General features: G+C 43.0%; 1 protein-coding gene across 1 annotated transcript in view; it reads right to left on the bottom strand.

Annotated features, from left to right (window-relative positions):
* Window positions 1-20,805, bottom strand: part of PCOLCE2 (procollagen C-endopeptidase enhancer 2) — a 46,826-nt gene extending 26,021 nt beyond the window's left edge. Inside the window, exons 1-4 of the mRNA XM_075004149.1 lie at window positions 20,644-20,805; window positions 18,302-18,410; window positions 7,564-7,819; window positions 6,206-6,330 (exon numbers count right to left, since the gene is read on the bottom strand). Of these exons, the coding sequence (XP_074860250.1) occupies window positions 6,206-6,330; window positions 7,564-7,819; window positions 18,302-18,410; window positions 20,644-20,726 (573 nt within the window). The 5' untranslated portion in view covers window positions 20,727-20,805. The remainder of the gene's footprint in view (window positions 1-6,205; window positions 6,331-7,563; window positions 7,820-18,301; window positions 18,411-20,643) is intronic.
* Window positions 20,806-21,451: the final 646 nt, after the last annotated feature.

Raw genomic sequence — 21,451 nt, forward strand, 5'->3', positions numbered from 1 at the left:
TACAGATATAACACGAAATTAATCCCTAGTCTATGACGCATCATCATCATCATCATCTTTATCAATAACCGTGGGCTCAGCGCCCATTGGTGTCTGATGCCTCTCTCACTATTTTCTTCCATCTTTCCCTATCCAGCGCAGAGTGGCTTAGTTTCTGCAGACTAGCTCCACACCAATCTACTACATTATGTATCTATTCTCTATGGGGTCTGCCTCTCTTATTTGAACCATCCATTATGCCGAATACTAGGGTCTTGATTTTTTTCATTTGTCATTCATTCTGCAAATATGTCCAAATAGTTGTAGCTTCCGTTGTTATAACCTTCTGCAGCAGATTCTCTTTCGGCTATGTCTTCCTATATAATTCCTCACTGGTGACCTTCTGCATCCATCCTATTCTCGGAATCTTTCTATAACAACTCCTTTCTTCTTTTCGAATCTTTTGTTATCACCCCTGTCTCACATCCATATAACATGCTGCTAAATACACACGTTTTCAAGACGCCCAGCTTCGTTCTTGAGCTAATTGCTTTGCTTTTCCACATCTTATCCATCGCCTTCAAACTCGCTCTTGCTTTCGCTATTCTAGTCGCTATTTCCTTCTTACGGTCTAGATCATACGTTATATTGCTCCCCAGATATGTGAACTTCTCTACATTTTCTAGTTCAATATCATCAACACTGATCTTCCTTCCTATTTCCTTATCTCCAAATACCATTATTTTTGTTTCATCAATGTTTATAATCAGTCCATACCGCTTCCCTTCTTCGTTTAACATCCACACCATTTTCGCCAGCTTCTCCTCATCTTCCTCAATGATAACTATATCATTCACGAACCTCAAGTTGTTAATTCTTTTCCTGTGCACAGCTACCCCTTCTACCTCTTCCTTGATCTTGTCCACCACTCTCTCTAGATGTGCGATGAGGATACTTGGTGATATTGGATCTCCTTGTCTTGTACCTCTACTTGTTTTAAACCAACTTTCCAACTCCCCGCATGTTCTCACCACTGCCTCTGCATTATCACTGATATCTTTCAACAACCGTATCAGTCTGCTATCTACTCCGTATGACTCCAACACCGCCCAAGTCACTTTCTGATCTATACTGTCAATTGCCTTTTGAAAATCAATGAAGCAAGTGTATACGTTTTTGTTTTTTCGTTGAGCTTTCTCTGCTATCAGTCTTAGTGCCAATATCTGCTGTATGGTACTTCTATCTTTTCTGAACCCTGCTTGCTCATCTGCTATATGTTCTTCTATCTGTGATCTTAATCTCTCAGTCAGTATCATCACCAGCACCTTACCCAGATGACTCGTTAGGGCAATCGTTCTGTAGTTCTTGCGCTCCAATGTACTTCCTTTCTCGGGTATTGTCACTAGCACAGATCTTGTCCATTCCTTAGGTGCCTTCTCTTCTTTCCATGCTATATTACATAGTCGGTGTATTTCCTGATTCATGCTTCCTCCGCCGAATTTGATCATCTCTCCCGTGATCTTATCATTTCCAGGGCTCTTGCTGTTCTTTGGCTTGTGGCAGACCCCTTACCTGGAAGCTTCAGGAACCTTGTAGAACAAAGATATGCAGGGTGGCAGGCTAATGCATTCTTGTTCCCTGACTAGGCCAATTAGGACAGCCAGCTGGGGTCTTATTAGGAATCAGTCCTCATTGGTCAGCTGAGGCCTGGCACTCCCTATAAAAGGTTCCCCCTAGCTCCTTGCAGGAAGGAAGGTTTTGGAAGGTGTACCAAAGGAGCAGAGCGAACGAACGAACAAACAAACGAGCGAGCGAGAAGGTACCCCGGGGTAGCGGTGGGTGAAGTGGCCCAGGGGGAGGTTGCTATTTTGGGGCAGGGGTGAAGGCCCTGCCAGTTGCCTCCTGTCCTTTTAGGGACCCTGGGCCGGAGTCCAGGGTAGAGGGAGGGTCTGGACTCCCCCCCAACCCTTCCCCAGAGGGATCACTCCACTGGAGCAGGCGCGGGCCTGCAAGGGGACTGGCTTTATCCTCCCCACTCTGGACTTGCCTGTGATGAGGATGGCTCACTAAGTGGAGACACCTGCCTTTGGAAAGGCCTGGGCAGATAAGGGGTCTCCGTGAGTCTCTGAGGCACAACAGAGAACTGCCAGGAAGCGCAGGGACCCACAGAGGCTGACGAGGGACTTCGTCACAGGTTGTTCACTGCTTTTTCTATGTCCTCCTTCGAAATATCAGTCTCGCTCTTGATGCTTGGAGGAGATCTCTTTCAATTCTTCAATCAGTCTCTCAGACACTCGGGTCCAACTGTGCTTTGTATAAGTCAATGCAATATCTCGTCCCATTGCTGCACAGTCTTCTCCCTGTTCATGAGCACTTCTTTGTTCTCATCTTTGATCGCCATCTGCTTCAGTTGTCATTTCCTATTAATATTCCTAATTGTCTTATACACCTCCCTGGTCTTACATTCGCCATAATACCTCTCGATATCTTCACATTGCTCCTCTAACCATGTCTCCTTATCCTTTCTGGCTGCTTTCCTTACCTCACTGCATTTCATCCTATATTGCTGTTCTGCCATCTCCGAAACATCTCTTCTGATCTTCAACGGTCTTTTCTCTTGAACGAACTTCAGTGTCTTCTGGGTAATCCACTTCTTTTCTTCTTCTGGAACAGTCTGCTCAATTGCCTCTTCTGTAGCGATGGCTATCCCTGAGACTCTCTTATCTAGGTCTTCTTCTGTGGTGATATTCTTAATCTTCTCTTCGAGCACTGTTCTGTACGCATTCCCTGTTTCTTCCTCACATAGCCTCACCACATCTTTTCTTTTCTTAAACTGTGTCTTACATTTTCTTTTGAGTTTTATCTTGATGTTTGCAATCACTAGACTGTGGTCTGAGTCTATATCCGCTCCTTGGAAAGTTCAGCACTGCTGTACTGATGTTATCCATCTTCTTCTTATCAAAGTCTTATCTATCATGTTCTTGGACTTCACGTCACTCAATCACCATGTCCACTTCCTACAGTCCTTTTGTTGGAATCCCATGTTGCAAATCACCGTCTCATGCTCTGTAGCAAACTCTAACAGTTTCTCACCCCATTCATTTCTTTCTCCATATCCAAACCTTCCCATGACTCTCTCCCAACCTTCATTATCTGTTCCAACCTTCGCATTCCAATGTCCTGCAATGATCAACACATCTTTCTTTAGTATCTCCTCCACCGTCTTTGTCACGTCTTTATAGAATAACTCAATCTCTTCCTCCATACTGTCCAACGTGGGTGCATACACCTGAATGACCGAGATATTGAACGGTTTTGCTTCGAATTGCGTGACCATTCTTGCACTCACTGGTTTGTACCCTAATAATGCTCTTCTAGCTGTTTTGCTAAGAAGGAATCCAACTCCTGCTTCATGCTTCATTTCATTTCCTGACCAACTGACTTCGCAACCACATATCTCTCCTGATCCTGTCCAATGCGTCCCTGCCAATCCAAGTATATCACATCGGTATCTCTCCATCTCCTTCTGAAACAGCTCTAATTTTCCAGTTGCCCACAGTGCTCAGACATTCCATGTTCCAATGGACAGCCTATGTGTTAGGTGTAATTTTCTTTCAGTAGCCAACTTATCGACCCAGCCCTCATTGCTCGATTGGTATCGTGGGCCTTGTTTATCCAGGCAATGTCTGAGCCGGCGTCTTTTAACATTTAGTTGTACTGGCATCAGATTTCATTCGTATTGTTGTGACGGTCAGCGCATCGACACGCATCTGACCAATCCTCCTCCTTCATCCAGGCTTGGGTCTGGCATGGAGCTCTCAGTGGCTTAATAGCAGAGTTTCTATGTCACAGCTCTTCAGTTACTCAATAACTGAGTGGAGTCCGCTATCAAGTTGTGATGTGTATTTAGGTTCTTATACTGGACCCATCAAATACCTTTCAGCAATGCATAATTCTATATAACCATAGAGTTGATTCCAGTGAGTCATTCTTTAATAATGAACTGTTTGTAAAAAGCAGAGAAGCAGAGCTCTAAAACACAGGGATTACTGGCTGTTACTTAGCTGCTGAGGGATCTCTCTGACTGTAACGATGCCTATAACCTGCTCTTTTTGACCCAAGGGATAAAAAGTATAATGACTGTCTTGAGTATTCAAGGTTTCCTTTGTTTTCTTACCACTGGACCCTCACCAGTGCTGCTCAACTAGCTGCTTCTTTGGTGTTCTAGTTCAGAATCTCTGTTGGCTGGGGGTGTGTGTTGGGGGGGGGGAAATGGAGTTAAAATAAAAAGAAAGTGGGGGAAGACAAGGGGTCTGGTTTGGAGGGTGGGGAGAAAGGACGGTACTAGATGAAACAAAATAGAGACCTGAGAAGAATAAGGGAAAGAGTAATTGGGGTAGGAAAAGAGGATAGTAGACATGTTGGAGAATTGTGTGTAGCGCAAACTGAGGAAGAGAAAAAGGGACACAAAACAGGAGAAAGAGAATAATGGTGAAGGAATAAAAACAATTTGTGTATGCAGCGAAGCAATAGCTGCCTGGTCTGTTGTATCTGGGCATCTTGCTGTTCGGTCAGAAAGTTTAATGATGAAATAGAAGGAGAGAAGAGGCCAGCATAGAAAAGGACTTATTAATTGAAGTTAACAAAACAATTACTGGTCTAAATTAGAGCATGGCTTGCTTTAATGGCCACATGCTGGTCTGGAAGGAAAGTGGTGTCACCTGATTCAATCCTTGTCTAATGAAAAGGTAGAAACCCTATCTCTACAGAAAATACATCCATTGGAATGGTGAATCATTGAATGGTTCACTTCTAGTGCTGAATACCTTCATGTTAGCCAGGATGAGTCATTCGAAACTATACAGCATTCAGAAAAGCACTATGGGAACTGAGGAAAAAATGTGTCCATTTGGACGTAAAACATTTATGGGAACTGAATCTCAAGAATAAGAAAACAAAGAAAATCCTTCTTAAGTCTTCACTATAAGCTTGTAGAAAGTTTCAGGCTCATCTGGAGATAAATGGGAAGCATCCAACTAATTTGCAATTTACAAATAATATTGTTGAAATCATTGCCTAATTTGCTAAATGACCTGTACACAGCAAGCAAGGAATAAGGGTTAAAAATAAACACAGGGAAGATTAAGATGACATGCAGCCTCTAGTTCAAGGAAAAATACCTTGGTAAATGGAAAAGAATTAAAAATATGAATAATACGTTTATTGTTGGGCACACTATGGTCATGGGCCAGAGATTAACTGGCAAATCTGGATAGCAGGTAAAAGAATTCTGAGAAAAAGCTTATGTAGTTATGAAAAACAACCTACCAAACATGCCTCAGTCACTGTGTATTTCCTGCCATGATACAGTTTATGGATCAGAAACCTGGACAGCAACAACAACAAAGCAAAGATTCAGACCAACCCAAGGCAGCCTGGAATGATGTATTCTATGAATAACACTGGGTGACAAGAGTCAAGTAAATGGATCTGCAACAAGGCAAAAGTGGCTTAGAGCCTTATAAAATGTCAGAAATCATAGCACGAAGGCAGTTGATTAACTTGATCAAGATGATGGAGACTTCAAGATAAGAAATTAGAAACAAACAGTAGTTTTTTATGGTAGAAACAGTTCAGTAAAACAAACTCCCATGTATGTCTTAAAAAGACAGGCAGAGTCATTATTGAAATAATGAATTTCTGCTTTTAACAGGCAGTAAGGTATGCATGGATGGATCCACTAGAGCATATACCTCAAACCTTATACATTTTGTTCAACCTGATGTTCAGAATCTTGTTTATTCTGAGATGGATCACATGCACTCTGATCTAATTTACTGCTGGACTTACGTTAATTAACAAAAGAAACAAAATCCTTCCAAAAAACCTGACTGGCCACATAGTAGCATATAGGCAGTTGAGTATATGGGAATCTACCTATTAGATTAGATGTAATACGTAGCTGAGAAACAGAAAACACTGCAAATAATGTCAGAAAAATGCAAGAAGCACAAAACCATGAAATAAGAAAACTACAACATATGAAGAGAAAGTACATGTGTATAGTGTGCACCTCCAATGCCCTCAACTTCTATATTTGTAAAATAGTTTTATCCTTTTCTTTTTATGCTCCTTTGGCATAATGAAGTGTCAGACCACTTAGTATAACTTGCTAGCCTACATGTTAACTTTTGTGGGTAACTGGCAAATAGACAGCAAAACTCACCTGATTCTTTGGGGCTACAATATGCCAAGAGCAAGTGACTCCTGCTGGGTAATCTCGATCCGGCCAGTTAGGAGTTTTAAATGACCCAGAAGGCTTGTCTAGCCGTCCACCACAGTACTGATCCCCTAGAAAAACAAAAGATAACATGACCAAAAGCACAGGGTTTCTCAGACTTTCCCATTACAGCCTAATTCCCAATCCTGTGCATAGCCCAAGTAAACAAGTTTTTGAGTAGGGGTTCTCAAATGAGATCCCTAGAAAATACTCCCAGCCAGAAGGTCTCCTCTGTCCAGCAACAGATTTCACCATTAGATTGAGCAGCAAAAGCTTATTTCAGGAAACTTAGGGCTTGTAAAAGTGTCCCTGGTCCTAGTGTTCCCTTTCCAGGAGAGGGTAATTTGGTAGAAATAAGTGTAGCTGAAAATACTGTCACTTGACACTTTTCTCCAGACCCACATGGTGTACAAGGGGTGTTAGAGACCTCTGTATACAGTCCCTCTGCAGGCACAGCATCTTGTGCAACATGATCCTGCTGGTTTCACTTCATTTGGAGACCTGCTCTTGTGGGGGATTTTGAATATACTGTAATGAAGAAACTAAAAGCTGTGATAGATCTCTTCACTTTGTGGAGACTAACATTCTCCAATTTTACTGTACGATCCTTGTCGTTGTCTTCAGATTACCTTTGCTGATCAAAAGTCTTTGTTCCCAGACTACAAAATTAAAACTCTTTTTCCCCCTTGGCAAAATTGAGGGCGAGGGAAAAACTTGTGAATTGGCATCTGTGCCTCAGAGGAATCAATATCCACGACTGAGAAGGAAAAGGAGGAGGGAGTAAAAAACCTTTATAACTTAACTGGTTGCCTTTTTTTAAATGCCAGTCTCAGGTGCCATTTCTCATTCTTCCAGCCCTAAAATAATAAAACTTATAACAAATCCATTATCCTTGGGTACAGCACAAGGGTGCAGGTTTTTCATTGTTATATCCTCTCAGTAACAAGGATGTAGAGGTCAGGATGTTATCATTTTTAAAGAAGTAAAAAACTTTAACTGTAAAGTATCTTTGGCCTCAGTCTTTCAGTATATTCTATAAAAGACAAATTAACATTCATAACGGTCGCTTCGGGTACCCTATTTATCCCTAAAATACCATTCATCTTATTTAACATGGACATTTAAATAACTACAGTTTATTAACATGTGATGTGGCGGTCTATTTTTCGGTTTGTGGAAATAATGCAATTTGTATTTAGGAAGTGGGTAAAAGGTAGGACATAGCCCTAGAAATATTTCTGTTTAGCACCCCTGCTGTGCTAGCACAGCCTTTAAATGTCTGCCTTAACATACTGGTAAAATACCTCTTTCATGTGGTTCTGCTGCAGAAAACATAGCAATGAATCCATTTCCAGCTGTATTTGCATCTGAAATCATTTGTACCAACATCTTATTGCCATTGGCAACAAGGGCACCTGGTTTGAAAGTGCCACAGAACCTGCCGAGGCGCTGTCCATTGGCATGGCCATTGTAAACATCCACAAAGTCATATCTGCACAAGTTGTCACTCTCCAAGTCTATGTATCTGAAAGACAGAACTACCACCTTTCCTTCAGGCACCTGTAGTGGGGGAGAAAGTAAAGTGTCTTAACAACACTGCAATTATCACAGAACTAGCTGCTCTGGAGCTCTGCCTAACTTTTGTTGTTGTTTTCAAATTCCTTTCTCCAGCTCACCAATCAACCAGATGAGATTTCAAACAAATAATGAGGGATGCTCCCTCTCTGTTTCCAGCTCTATCCCTTCCTGTTGCAGAGCATCCTCCCTTCAGTATGGAGCTTTGACAAAAATGCACATTGCATAAGGTGTCACCAGTATGTCCTGTCTTAAATATTTAACGCCAATGAAAGTGTGGCTAGTAGGGCTCACACATGCATGGCTTTAAATAAAAGAGAAGTTCCTGAAACATCTCCCTATTTAGGAGACTAAATTTAAAATTCACACAGTTAAACAGACTATACTGAGCCTGAGATTTTTTCTTTAGCCACAGAACAGTCTATAAAGAGACAGCAGTGTGCCAGCACTTCCCTATGTTGAATTAAAGGGTGAGAGGCAAAATACAGGCAAACTCACCCATAGTACAAGAGCTATGTTTTAGAAAAATGTAAAGCAAGACAGAGTCAAAGTAATGTGCTGCTGCAGTAATCAGGCCTTAGAGGGTGCTAAGGGGGAGAAATTCACAGGTTTACTTAATGGGTTTGAATCAAATAAACACACACTGTAAATCACTTTGAACAGTAACAGAGAGGGAGCTGTGCTAGTCTATATACTATCAAAACAAAAAGCAGTCAAGTAGCACTTTAAAGACTAGCAAAATAATTTATTAGGTGAGCTTTTGTGGGACAGACCCACTTCTACAGCTATGGTCTGAAGAAGTGGGTCTGTCCCACGAAAGCTCACCTAATAAATTATTTTGCTAATCTTTAAAGTGCTACTTGACTGCTTTTTGTTTTGATTGTAAATCACTTTGTATAAGTTGTCTGATCTCTAGAACCACTGCTGTATTATTAAATATACTGTAACTGGGGAACTATAGAAATTTTCAATAGCAACAAATGTTAATTAGGAATACAATCAAATATTTTTTCTCTGGATGCGTACAGAAAAGGGATAGCACATTTAGAAAAGCTCTACTGATAAGAACTATATTACACCCAAAGGTACACTATAGTTAAACTATCAAAACAAAAAGCAGTCAAGTAGCACTTTAAAGACTAGCAAAATGGTTTATTAGGTGAGCTTTTGTGGGACAGACCCACTTCTTCAGACCATAGCCAGACCAGAACAGACTCAGTATTTAAGGCACAGAGAACCAAAAACAGTAAGCAAGGAGGACAAATCAGAAAAAGATAATCAAGGTGAGCAAATCAGAGAGTGGAGGGGTGGGGGGGGAAGGTCAAGAATTAGATTGAGCCAAGTATACGGACGAGCCCCTATAGTGACTCAGAAAGTTCCCATCACGATTTAAACCATGTGTTAATGTGCCGAATTTGAATATAAAAGCCAGCTCAGATGTTTCTCTTTCCAAAACGGTGCGATAATTCCTTTTCTGTAACACACATACTTTTAGGTCATTGACAGAATGCCCCATTCCATTAAAATGTTGACAAACTGGTTTGTGGATCTGGAGTGTTTTGATGTCTGGTAATTCAGGTTTATGCCTCCATTACAACATGCAAGAAATACATTTCCTGCTCACTACAGTACTAATCAAGGATAGCCTGATCAGTACCACACTGTACCGAAAACCTACTGATCGCTATACTTATCTATACCCTTCTAGTTTCCATCCTGCACACGTGACTAGATCCATTGTTTACAGTCAAGCTCTTAGGTACAATCACATTTGCTCTGATCCAACTGACAGAGACCAAAAACTACAAGAACTTTACCAAATATTCATAAACCTCAATTACCCACCAGGAGAAGTAAAAAAAAAAAAAAAAAAAAAAACACACCCGACAGGGCCATACGAATACCCAGAGACCAGCTACTCCAAGATCGGCCCAAAAAAGCCAAGAACAGAACACCACTGGTCATCACCTGCAGCCCCCAACTCAGACCACTGCAACGAATTATTAAACACCTACAACCTACCCTTAATCACGATGCTACACTCCAGAAGGCCCTGGGTGACATGCCTGTTCTCTCCTACAGACAACCTCCCAACCTCATGAGGATCCTCACTAACAGCCACAGTGTATACCCCAGGAATACCAGTCCTGGAAGCTTTCCCTGCAACAAAGCCCACTGCCACCTTTGTCCACATATCTTCTCTGGAAATACCATTGCTGGACCTAACCAGGTTACCCACAGAATCACAGGCGCTTTCTCATGCTTCTCTACTAATGTCATATATGCCATCATGTGCCAACAATGCCCACATGCTTTGTATATTGGACAGACTTCTAACTCCCTTAGACAAAGGGTAAATGGGCACAAAACAGACATCAAAACACTCCAGATCCACAAACCAGTTTGTCAACATTTTAATGGAATGGGGCATTCTGTCAATGACCTAAAAGTATGTGTGTTACAGAAAAGGAATTATCGCACTGTTTTGGAAAGAGAAACATCTGAGCTGGCTTTTATATTCAAATTTGGCACATTAACACATGGTTTAAATCGTGATGGGAACTTTCTGAGTCACTATAGGGGCTTGTCTGCATACTTGGCTCAATCTAATTCTTGACCTTCCCCCCCACCCCTCCACTCTCTGATTTGCTCACCTTGATTATCTTTTTCTGATTTGTCCTCCTTGCTTACTGTTTTTGGTTCTCTGTGCCTTAAATACTGAGTCTGTTCTGGTCTGGCTATGGTCTGAAGAAGTGGGTCTGTCCCACAAAAGCTCACCTAATAAACCATTTTGCTAGTCTTTAAAGTGCTACTTGACTGCTTTTTGTTTTGATAGTGTATAGACTAATACGGCTTCCTCTTTGTTACTATAGTTAAATTAGTTGACAGTCAATTAGTAGAACACTGTCAAATCTTGGGCTGCTGAGATAAGTGGCAAGGAAACTGGAAGAACAACATTTACGCTAGCTCATGCTGGTCTTCTGACCTGTATTCCTTTAAGGTTAAACTACAACAAAAATACTAAGTGTTTACAAATGAGGCAGTGAATGCAGTAGGTCTTTAAGGAAATGTATTTAAAACTTAGTTTCTGTAATAACCAGCTTATCCTGTAGTATCATTTTGATTATAATAGTTTAAATATGTAGTGTCTCTATACTGATGTAATATATATTTTGATTAAGGTCTGGGAAAGTGATGTCTTGAGGTCTTATCTGCAAAGGAAATGTTAACTTTTAAAAAGTCACTTTTAGCACCCGCAGCTACAAAGGAATGCCATTTCACTTTTGGCTAGACAGCATCCTGACTAATTTTGATACTAAAGTCAAATTGTGGGGGAGGGAGAGGGAAAAGAGAATCAGACTCTGCCCAAGGGCACACTGGCAGAGGGGCCCAGATGGTGGGTGGGCAGTGGACCCTGAAATCAGCTGGAGGATGGGGCTCTGAATGCACAGGGCCCAAGGCAACCGCCTTCCCCTAAGGCAGGACCTGGAGGGAATATGATGAGAGGCACTCTTCCCTACCACAATATTGGACGCAGCATCAAAGGGTGCTGTCCACTTTCTACACAAGTATTCTCAGGGGGGAGGGGGGAGGAGCTGTTTTTAGAACACTATACGATTAGGGTTCAGATGTTTTATCAAATACTTATTCAGCTGCAAACGTGCTGAAGTGTCATTAAGGCATTAAAGTGTACTTTAAAACCTCAAATGCAAACAAATTAAAAGCTGTGGATGAAAGTCTAGATTGGCACATCAACTTTAAATTGCACTACTGTGCATAAAAAGAGTAGAGGCAAACCACCAGGACTGTATTTAGGACTGGAAGTTCAGCCCTGGCTTTTATCGGTTGCTGAGTAATTCATGACTTGCCTTTGTATATGCACATTTAAAGAAAAAAGAAACTATAATACAAGCTTCTAAAACTTCCTACATAGGATCTAATACTCTGCAAAGACTTTTGTCCTGATTGAGCCCTGTGTAGCTGGCAATTGCCTAGCCTACAGCAAGCCAACTAACTGGCTGCTGGTTACATTGGCTTCAGAAGCCTCCAAGCAGTATCTAGCACCAATATCTAGTGGAAGCCCCACAGCAGTATCGGAAGCCTGTGCTTTCCTGCAGACAGCCACCTAATGTCAGGAAATTTCTCACTAGCAACCACAGGCCATACCACAGAAATACTAATCCTGGAACTTTTTCCCTGCAACAAACCCTGTTGCCAACTCTATGCACTTACTTACTCAGGAGACATCATCACTGGATTTAACCAAATCAGTTATGCAATCAGTGGCTCATGTTCCTGTACCTCCACTAATGTTATGTATGCCATCATGTGCCAACATTGTCCCTCTGCTATGGATATTGGACTGACTGGACAATCACTTTGCCAAAGAATGAATGGACACAGATCAGACATTAGGAATCTGAATACACATAAACTTGTCAGTGAGCATTTCAATGGAGCAGGCCATAGTATTAAAGTCCTGAAAATCTGTGTCCTAAAACAAAGGACTTTAGCACCAGATTACAAAGGGAAACATCTGAACTGGAGTTTATTCTCAAATTTGACACTTGGCAGCGTAGTTTTAACAGAGACAGCAATTACTTTATGCATTACAAAGACAGCTTCCCCATTTTTGATATTCATAGTGATCTCAGGCAAGTCACTTAACAGATGCTCGCAGTAATTTTCTTCTCCCTTTTCCCTACCTTTTGCCCCCTCCTCCTTATTTAGCTGATTTGTCAGTTTTCAGTTCATTTTTTTTATCTTGTTATATTTTCATTGTGCCAGTTTACTTCAATCAGAATTTCCAGATCTGAAGAAGTGGGCCTGTCCCACAAAAGCTCATCACCTAATAAATTATTTTGTTAGCCTTTAAAGTCTTGCATGACTGCTTTTTTTGTTTTTTGTCAATATCTAGTGGCAAGGCATTGCCAGAGTGCATTAGTACTGATGCAGATACTTTTCTGCAGCAAGAGATACTTAGGGCAGATCTGCAGAAGGCATAAATCAGGGTGGGGCAATAATGTTTTCAATGGGAGGAGCAGTCCAGACTGTGTGTTTTAGCAGGCATTTAAAGTGGGATTTTTAAAGTTATGAAACTTTAATGAGCACATAGCCTGATCCAATCCATAGTTATAAGAATAACCCTTACTCACATGTGTAGTTGCATGTCCATGGGACAAGTATGGGACATCTATGAGTAAAGGCTGAGGAACTTGACCCTTCATCTTAAGGAATGTGTCAATATTTTATTTTAGTAATTTTATCAGACTAAATCAGCTATTAAACCATTTGGAAAACAAATCTGCAGCATGATGCTCAACTCACATACAAATTATGGGGCAGTAGATTCATTTTAAAAATACCCAGCAGCTCACTCCTACAACTAGATCCAGCAGCAGTACTCACTGCATGCAACTCGCTTGCAGCAGCATCTCATTCTTTGCTCTCCACACGGATAATCCCATTTTAAAAGATTGAAAATTAATCTGGATTCAAACCTGTCAATGTTCTTACTTCATTTTCCAAACATCACTTTTTTGTTCTCTTTCTAATGGAGCAAAAGCAAACATGATTCAGTTTTATTTACTTTGGACAAGACTAAAAAGCCTTTGGGTGTGGTCCTAAGCCTGGGCTGCAAAAACAACTGCCACTCCTAAGAACTAAGTTCTGAGCAGGGCTTGCAGCTAAGTCACTATTTCTCCCCTGCTTCTCCCTTACTATGCCATGTCTACCTCATTCATGGGGTAGCAGTTTGTCTATTGCTCCTGGGAACTCTGCTAGATGGTGTATTTTGTGGGACAGGGCACACACAGCCCACACCCCATCTTCTTGCTCACAGAGAGGACTGGGTGTGCAATTGTTGTTCTTTACTCTTGTGTACACAGACTTGCAGTCCAGGTATCTCACCCCCTTGTGCGGCCACACAATCTCCCTCTCTCCTATGTGTACACCAGAAATTACCACATAAACACCAGCAATCCAGCCTCCACTCCTCTGTTCCCATATTGCTCCAGCACTGGGAAAGGTCAGAGAGGAAAGGAAGGTGAGACAATGGAGGATAGGATTGATAGATTGATACTTAGTATTTCCCTTTAGCTCACCTGACATACTTGGCTTTGTAAGAGTATGATATACAGGGATAAATTAAAGACCTAAACATGGTGAAAAGTACACAAATCTAGGGTAAGTTAATAATGTAAGGTATAATGAGTGATACACTTTAAAATAATTTTAACTTAACTCCGTGTATCCTTTTTAGGGACTAATCCTGAAGCTGGATCTGTAGGGTGGACTCTGTCTGTAATTATCTCCATAGCTTGGCCCGGCTACAGGGATCTGCCCATTCTGAGTCAACTTTAGCTCCAGAATCATAATTTACTACAGCTTTAAAGAGTTTTTTTTTTTTTTTGCTTACACCAAGATGTTCCTCCAAATTCTACCTTTTCCACAGTGCTCAGCACTGTCTCAAACACTTCTAGATATTTGCTTTTAAGTACAGTGTTGAGAGTTCAAACCACTTTACAAAAGTGGACCAGTATCCTGAACCCTAATATAGGGATGGGGAAATTAAGGCACAGAGCAATAACTTATACCACAAGTCAATGGCTGAGCTGAGAACAAAACTGAGAACTCCTGATGTCTTGGTTTGCTGTTCTCATCACTGCAGGATGCTGCCTCATCAAAAAAATAATTTTGATAAAGTAAGTCCCAGATGAATAAAATGTTGGCTTCTTTGTTAAAGCCCTAACAGACTGGCAAAGCTGGGCCATTTGTTGTTGAAATCAGTCTCTAGTGTCCCAATTCAACTTGCATTCAAATCATCTGCTTGCTGGGAGAAATTTAAAGAGTCCAATATGCTTCTGTATCTCTAATAGTAATTACCAAACTCCTCCTGACGACATACCGGAGTCTTCTGGGAGGATAGCAGATATCTATAAGCTTGCAATTTCATCAGACACTTACTGGTTGCTGCCACAGCCAAATCCTGTCTCTTAAAAATTGTTCCAGTCTGCTTCCTGTCCTACACACAGCTATAATTGCCTGGCTAATACAGCCAGAATTTTCTGTTAATTAGACTTGCTGTCATTTTTGACCTGACCCTGAGTGACACCAAGGCAATTCCCTGGCACTCCTCTTACAGGACCTGTACTGTTAGCTGTGCTGCCATTTACTCCTTGCAAGTTATGATTCTGGAATACCTGTCGAGGGGTGCCACAGAAAATGGAAAAACAATGTAAGCTGTTCCTTTACAAATGGAGTGTGGATAGAGGATAAAGGACAACCTGGCAAAGAGTGGTCAGGCCTTGCCTCATGGGCCTTGTTGGTGACAGAGGGCATTCTGTATGACAGGAGCAAATTCGAGTGAGAATGTCAGAGGCAGTACATCCCCAGATCCTTGCCCTACCCCTTCCACCACAGTATAATCTGTTCAAAGTGTGCAGGAGATACAGGATAATCTTCCTACCACCTGATATGTGGGGCAGGAGCATCTCTTACATATCCCTCATTTGAAAGGGCATAGCTAACTTTAGAGCAAGTATGTGTGTTCTGCAAAGATTTGATGTCTTCTAACTTTTACCATTGTAAATTACATACATCAAATACAAAGTTTACATGAATAAACCCCACATCATGTTATACTTCTGACATGAAGATTCTGTCATTTGTGTGGCATCCCACATTTGGGCTTTGGGTAGGCTCAAAGGAGTGTCTATGAGCAGCTGAGTGCAAGTAAGTGGGTGCATATCAATACAATACACTGGATGGTAGTTTGAAGCAGTGTATTCAGACTTCGAGGATTATTTTTATCTATAGTAAACCCTTGAGTTACACAGGGGTTGTGTTTCTGCACCCCCTCACGTAACTCAGATTTTTGAGCAAGTTGCGGGGAGATGGAAACCAGGCTGCAGTAAGAGCCTATTATTCTGATGCCCTATTGCACTACCACTCTTTTTTTTTTTTTTTTTTTTTTTAAAAAACACATTCTTTAGTGGCAACTTCAGAGCACACATTTCCCTCGACTCTGACCCCCCCCCATAGACACTCACTGACGTTAATGGGAGTTGTGCATGCAGCAAGTGAATAATGTGTATCTGTTTAGTAGCATAATTGTATAATCATGCTCGTGGAAAAGTAAAAGGAGCTTATTTAAAACTTCTCTAAGTAGTCCCTGCTTTACAAAATGTCCAGCACTGAATGGTTATTCAGTTTAATAGTGTTTGCTCATTTAATGGCATCATTCATGGATGTAAAGTAGCTGCTCTGCAAATTCATTTCATTACCATGTATTATATAACTCATGTCTACGGTGTCATTCATGAATGATACGTCATCACTTTTTTTCCTCTTTTAGCTTTGTCATCTTGCTTTACCACTGAACATCACATGCATATGAGGCAGTACTCAGGACAGACTGGCTGACAAGAGGGTGTGGTGAGCAACAATAATGTCAAAATATAGCACTGTTACCAGATGTGAAAATACAGTAAACCCTCAACTTACACATAGGTTGCATTCTTCAGCAACCACGCGTAAGCTGAATTTTGCACAAGTTGGGGAAATCAGGAAACTCCCAGGACTGGTAGGCAGCTGCAAACCAGGTGGCAGCCAGGCTCTTGGTTTCTGGTACTGGTGGGAGTTGGGAAGCTGACTAGTGTTGCTGTGCTAGTCAGTGTCCTGGCTCCCAGGAGTGGTGGGGAGCTGGGAACCAGGCAGCTCCTTGTTCCCCACCACTCCTGGGAGCCAGGAAACTGACCAGTGCAGGAGTGCTGGTCAGTTTCCCAGCAGTTACAAGCAGAGGGGAGCTGGGAGCTAGGCTGCAGCCTGGTTCCCAGCTCCCCACCACTCATGATTTTGACTCATTAATCCAAGTAACGCGCAAGGCAAAATCACGCAAATAGGGGTTTTACTGTTAGCTGGTGTACCACTCCAGAAAAAAGAAACTGGCCAACTGGGGCATTCGGCTGCAAGAGGAGGTGGGTGTACTCCCAGACCACAGGCTGCCCAACAATAAGCAGAAAGTAGGTAAAAGGGACTGGCTGTAGGTGTGCCCTCTTACCAGCCCAGGATTCCCCAGCCCTGAGCCTCTAGCCCCCAAGGCACCAGTTAGGGAGGTCTTGGGCTCCCCACCCCACCCAAAACTTGTTCCAGGAAACTGCTTGCTGTTCCCCTTCCCATCAGGGAGGAGGGGAAAGTGCACACTTTGCTGCATTCCTTTCCCACTGGCTAGCAGGGGACAATCTGTGCGCTTTCCTCTTGCTCCCTGAGAGTGACAGGAAGGAGAAGAGCAAGCATCTTCCCGGTAGGCCTGTCCCCACGCAGCCTCCTATATACACACACCTGTCCTCTGCCCTGAGCTCTCCACACCTCCAGGCCCCTGTCGTGACGCCCAACCCTGATTGCTGTCCTCTGCCCTGAGGCCCTCACATCCCCAAGCCCCTGCCCTGTCTCCCGCACCCCCCATCCTCAATCCCCTGCCTTGAGCCCCCCATACTTAAATATGTAACAGGCACTGTTGTATCATCCCCCACCACACAACTTCCAACCCTGAGAGGCCTCCAACACCCCGGGTGAGTTTGCAATATGATAGTACCTATAAGACATTTAAATGGCTTTCAGCCTGAAACTGTCAAAACCAAACAGTTTCCTGGTCTTTTTTGTTCAAAACATGACTGACAAAATAACAAACTTTATTTTGCCATATAATCTCTGTACCCCAAATGACAATATAACATGTCTGACCGTATGCTACCCTATTGAGTCCAACCATGGGTACACATACCCAAGGGTACAGAGAGGTCTTCCAGGGGTGCAGATCAGATCACCTAAATATTTGCCTAATTTTACAAAAGGCTATGTAAAAAGAAATAGAGAAATCAGTACAAACTAAAATTTCATACAATGACTTGTTTATACTGCTCTTTATACTATATAACTACACACAAACTATTCACTGAAATATAAGCATATTCCAATTGATTTATTCTGTAATATGTGTTAAAAATACAAATGCAAACAATTCTTCAGTAACAGTGTACTCTGACACTTTTGTATTTTTATATTTGATTTTGTGAGCAGATCGTGTGAGGTGAAATTTGGGGGTACACTAGACAAATCAGGCACCTGAAAGGGAAACAGTAGTATGGAAAGGCTGAAAGGCACTACTCTATATGAAAAGTTTGATTTCATCAATTTTGGTTTAAAAACCATAGCTTGTGCTCTTACTGAAGTTAAGTGGGAGACCTGTTGATCTTACTTGAGCAAGGTTAAACCTATATTTTTCAATTTTCAGTCACTATTTATCACTTTTTAATATAACCCTAAAAATGTTCCAGACAGCTGAAATACTTTAAGTCGAACAATCCATTATCAGAGGGATCTGGCACCCCATATAAAATATTGGCATTATAAACCAGGAAGCTCTTCATTCTTTTCAGAAGTGCTTTTGTGATATTAAAGTCTTACTGTGATTTTCCAAGTACATTTACTGTTTGGAGGGTAAACTCCAGGGAATCCTTCACTCCCAATAAACCCCGACTCTCCAGACAGACTTCCTCCACATGTAAAAGCAGGCCTGGAAATAACAAACAAACAAAAAACTACTTAGTTTGGAAATATATTCCATCTACACATTATGTCATACTGCGGATGGAAAGGCTGTTAACCTATGTGATATGCATGTTAGTTAAAATGTTGAAACAATAACATACAGCAACTTTAAATTAATGCTCCCATAACAATAACAGATTTTAACTCACGGTATAACTTTCAATGAATAAACTAAGGCCTGGCTAGAATTGACAGCTCAGCCCTTAAACAGCTGAGATATAATGCTGCATGTTGCTATATTTGCACTGTTAATTCAAGTAAAAACTTTGCCCTGCTCATAGTAAACAGAATTAGGAGGGACAAATTCCATAACAAATTTTTATTTCTATAAAAAAGCACACTTTTTCCAGCAGCTAAATCATTAGAAAATATAAATTTACATTCTCTGACCCCTATGGTTTTGACTCTATTAAATTCTAAATCAAGTCATCATATAGATTTTTTTTTTTCTATACTGGGACTACCAGGACCCATGATTCACCATCAATGCAACTTCTGTCTGCTCGGCAGCATTAATTTTGGAGCTGCACTGATGGGAATTATAGATCCTAATTTTGCCTAATGGTGCTGAGGAGTAATTAGGTCATGGTTCAGTAGAGCACTTGAGTGCATGCTTCAGATAAGCACATCCTTATGCTTCATCCACATGCTCTAGTACTTTGCCGTGGCTGTAAAACTCTTTGAAATCATTGAAAGGTGATATGTAGAAATGAAAAAAAAATCAGTATTAAATGACAAGAATTTGTTAAATAGCCAACATAGTGGATGATGTTCTTCTTCCCCTGAATCCAGTGCTCACAAATTTATTTATCCAATAAATTATATAACAGAATGTTTGTGTTTTAATGTTCATGTCCTCCAAAAGTTAAAAAAAACAAACAAAAACCTTTAACTAGAATCTTTTTTCATATTAAATACTACAAACAGAGATACTGGGCCTTTTTTATACAATCCCACACATGCTATCATATGTTACAAGAAAAGGCTAGTTTCTGAGCTCCTTTGTTTCTTTTTCATTACAGGCAAGTAGAAGAGAAGAGACCCTGGCTAAGTTTTACACTAGGTGATTGTAAATTATGCTGATCATTCCTCATCAAGCATAAAACAGCTGGGGTGATGTCTCATCCAAACTTTGTTAGCTATATTGCAGAACATATAGGGTACATGTTAGATAAGGAGAACTGAATTATAGTGGCCAGGGGGAGGCATTGATCAGAACTGCCTGCACAACCACGGTGAGGGGCCATAAATGCACAAGGTAGATCTTGTGGTGCAATTTACGTGCTTTTTTCCTGTTCTTGTCCCCTCATAAGCTAATGGGACACGTTAAGTTTCTGCCATGGGCCTTTCAATTTTTCCATGTAAATTCGTGATGTTCACTGTAGCTTGTTGATTCCAGGAGGAGGTTTAGATGCAGTTGCAGATTAACATAAGGGCAAAGGGCCAGTTGCCCGAGGCTGGAGGGACCCCAAGGCTCCCTATCTCCATTTTATTCAAACCAGTGTTTTTCCGTGCTAGTAGCACCGGCACCTCAGCAGCCCCAGCCACGGGACTGGGCTGGGAGGCGGCGGGGACAGGGGGCCGGCTGGGGACACACTCCTGTCTTTTTTTTTTTTTTTTTTTTTAAAAATCACTGTAACGGCGCAGAAGAAACGTGTCACGTCATTATTTTAAAATTAACGTCACTGTGATGATGCGTCATTACTAACGCGCGCGGAGAAACGTTACCCGCCTCAATAAGGATGTTACGTTCACGTGTTAGTATCTTTTGGGGGGCCCCTTGGGACTGTTACCCCAGCAGGCCCCTCCCCCCGTTTAGCTGGCGACTGGTGCCCTGGACCCTCGCCCTGTTCGCACAGCCCAGGCTCAGCCCCAATACAGGACAGCGGTGGGGCGCGGGGCAGAGGGGCGCTAACACCTCTCGTCTCCTGCCGCTACAGGCGATGGGAGAGGCGCCGTCCGACACCGCCAGGGAGCCCGGGCAGCGCCTCCGCCGCCCTCCCGACTCACGCGCCTCACCCGGGCTGACAGGCGCAAGATGCTGCGGCGGGAGGCGCCAGCCGGGGCAAGAGCGCGAGGCACTGCGGCGGCGCCCCCTGGCGCTCTGGCCAAGGCGGGCGCGGCGGCGGGGGCAGAGCGCAGCGCGTCCCACGTGGCTGGCGAGCGGGCGCCCTCCAGGCCCCCGCTGGGCCCGTTACCTGCGTTGCAGCGGCTGCTGGCGGGACAGCTGCGCGGCGGCCAGCAGGAGCCCCAGGCCCCAAGCGCACGCGGCTGGCCTCATGGCGGGCGGCACGGCTCGCCTGTGCGGAGCGGCGGCTTCTGGCGGGGCTTTTAAAGGCAGGTTGCAGCCTCGGCCGCGCGGTGCCCCTGGAGGAGTTTCCCTGGCAGCGCGCCGCGCCGCTTGAATGTCCCCTTGTTGCTCCAGGCGAGGGGCGGAGGGGAGCGGCTTCCCCAGCCCGGACCCCCGTCCCGTCCCTGGAAAGCTCCCTCGCCGCCCGAGGCAGGAGCATCCCGCTTAGCGCTCCGCCTGCGCCCGCCCCCACCCCAGGCCTGGGCTGCCCGCGGAGGGAGGCGGGTTCCAGCGGGGTGTCACAGGCGCAGATCACCCCCGAGCCCCGCCGCCGGGGTCCTATGTGGAGCTCGGGCCGGGCAACCCAAAGCCCAGGGGCTGTCAGCTTCCCGCTCGGGTGGGGAGGGCTCGTTACCAGTCACTCGAGGTGCGGGGTTATTAACTTTGTGATTCCTCCTGGTCCCGAGGACCGGTCCTGGCAGTTTCTTCCTGTCAGCAGCAGCGGGTCTTTTTGCACAAGAAACTTGCAGGTCTCTGATAGCCCCTGGGGGATGGGAATAAAACTCTTACAGTCACAGATTCTGAGAGGTGGGAATTGATTATGGAAAAATCACTTTTTTTCCCCTTAATTAAACAGCGGCAAAGGGGAAATAATTTCCCGAAGGAGGATTTTGTATGTAAATTCAGCTGTCAGATTTCACAAGGAATTTGGAAAC

Source organism: Carettochelys insculpta, chromosome 10 (assembly GCF_033958435.1).
Source record: "Carettochelys insculpta isolate YL-2023 chromosome 10, ASM3395843v1, whole genome shotgun sequence".
NCBI lineage: Eukaryota > Metazoa > Chordata > Testudines > Carettochelyidae > Carettochelys > Carettochelys insculpta.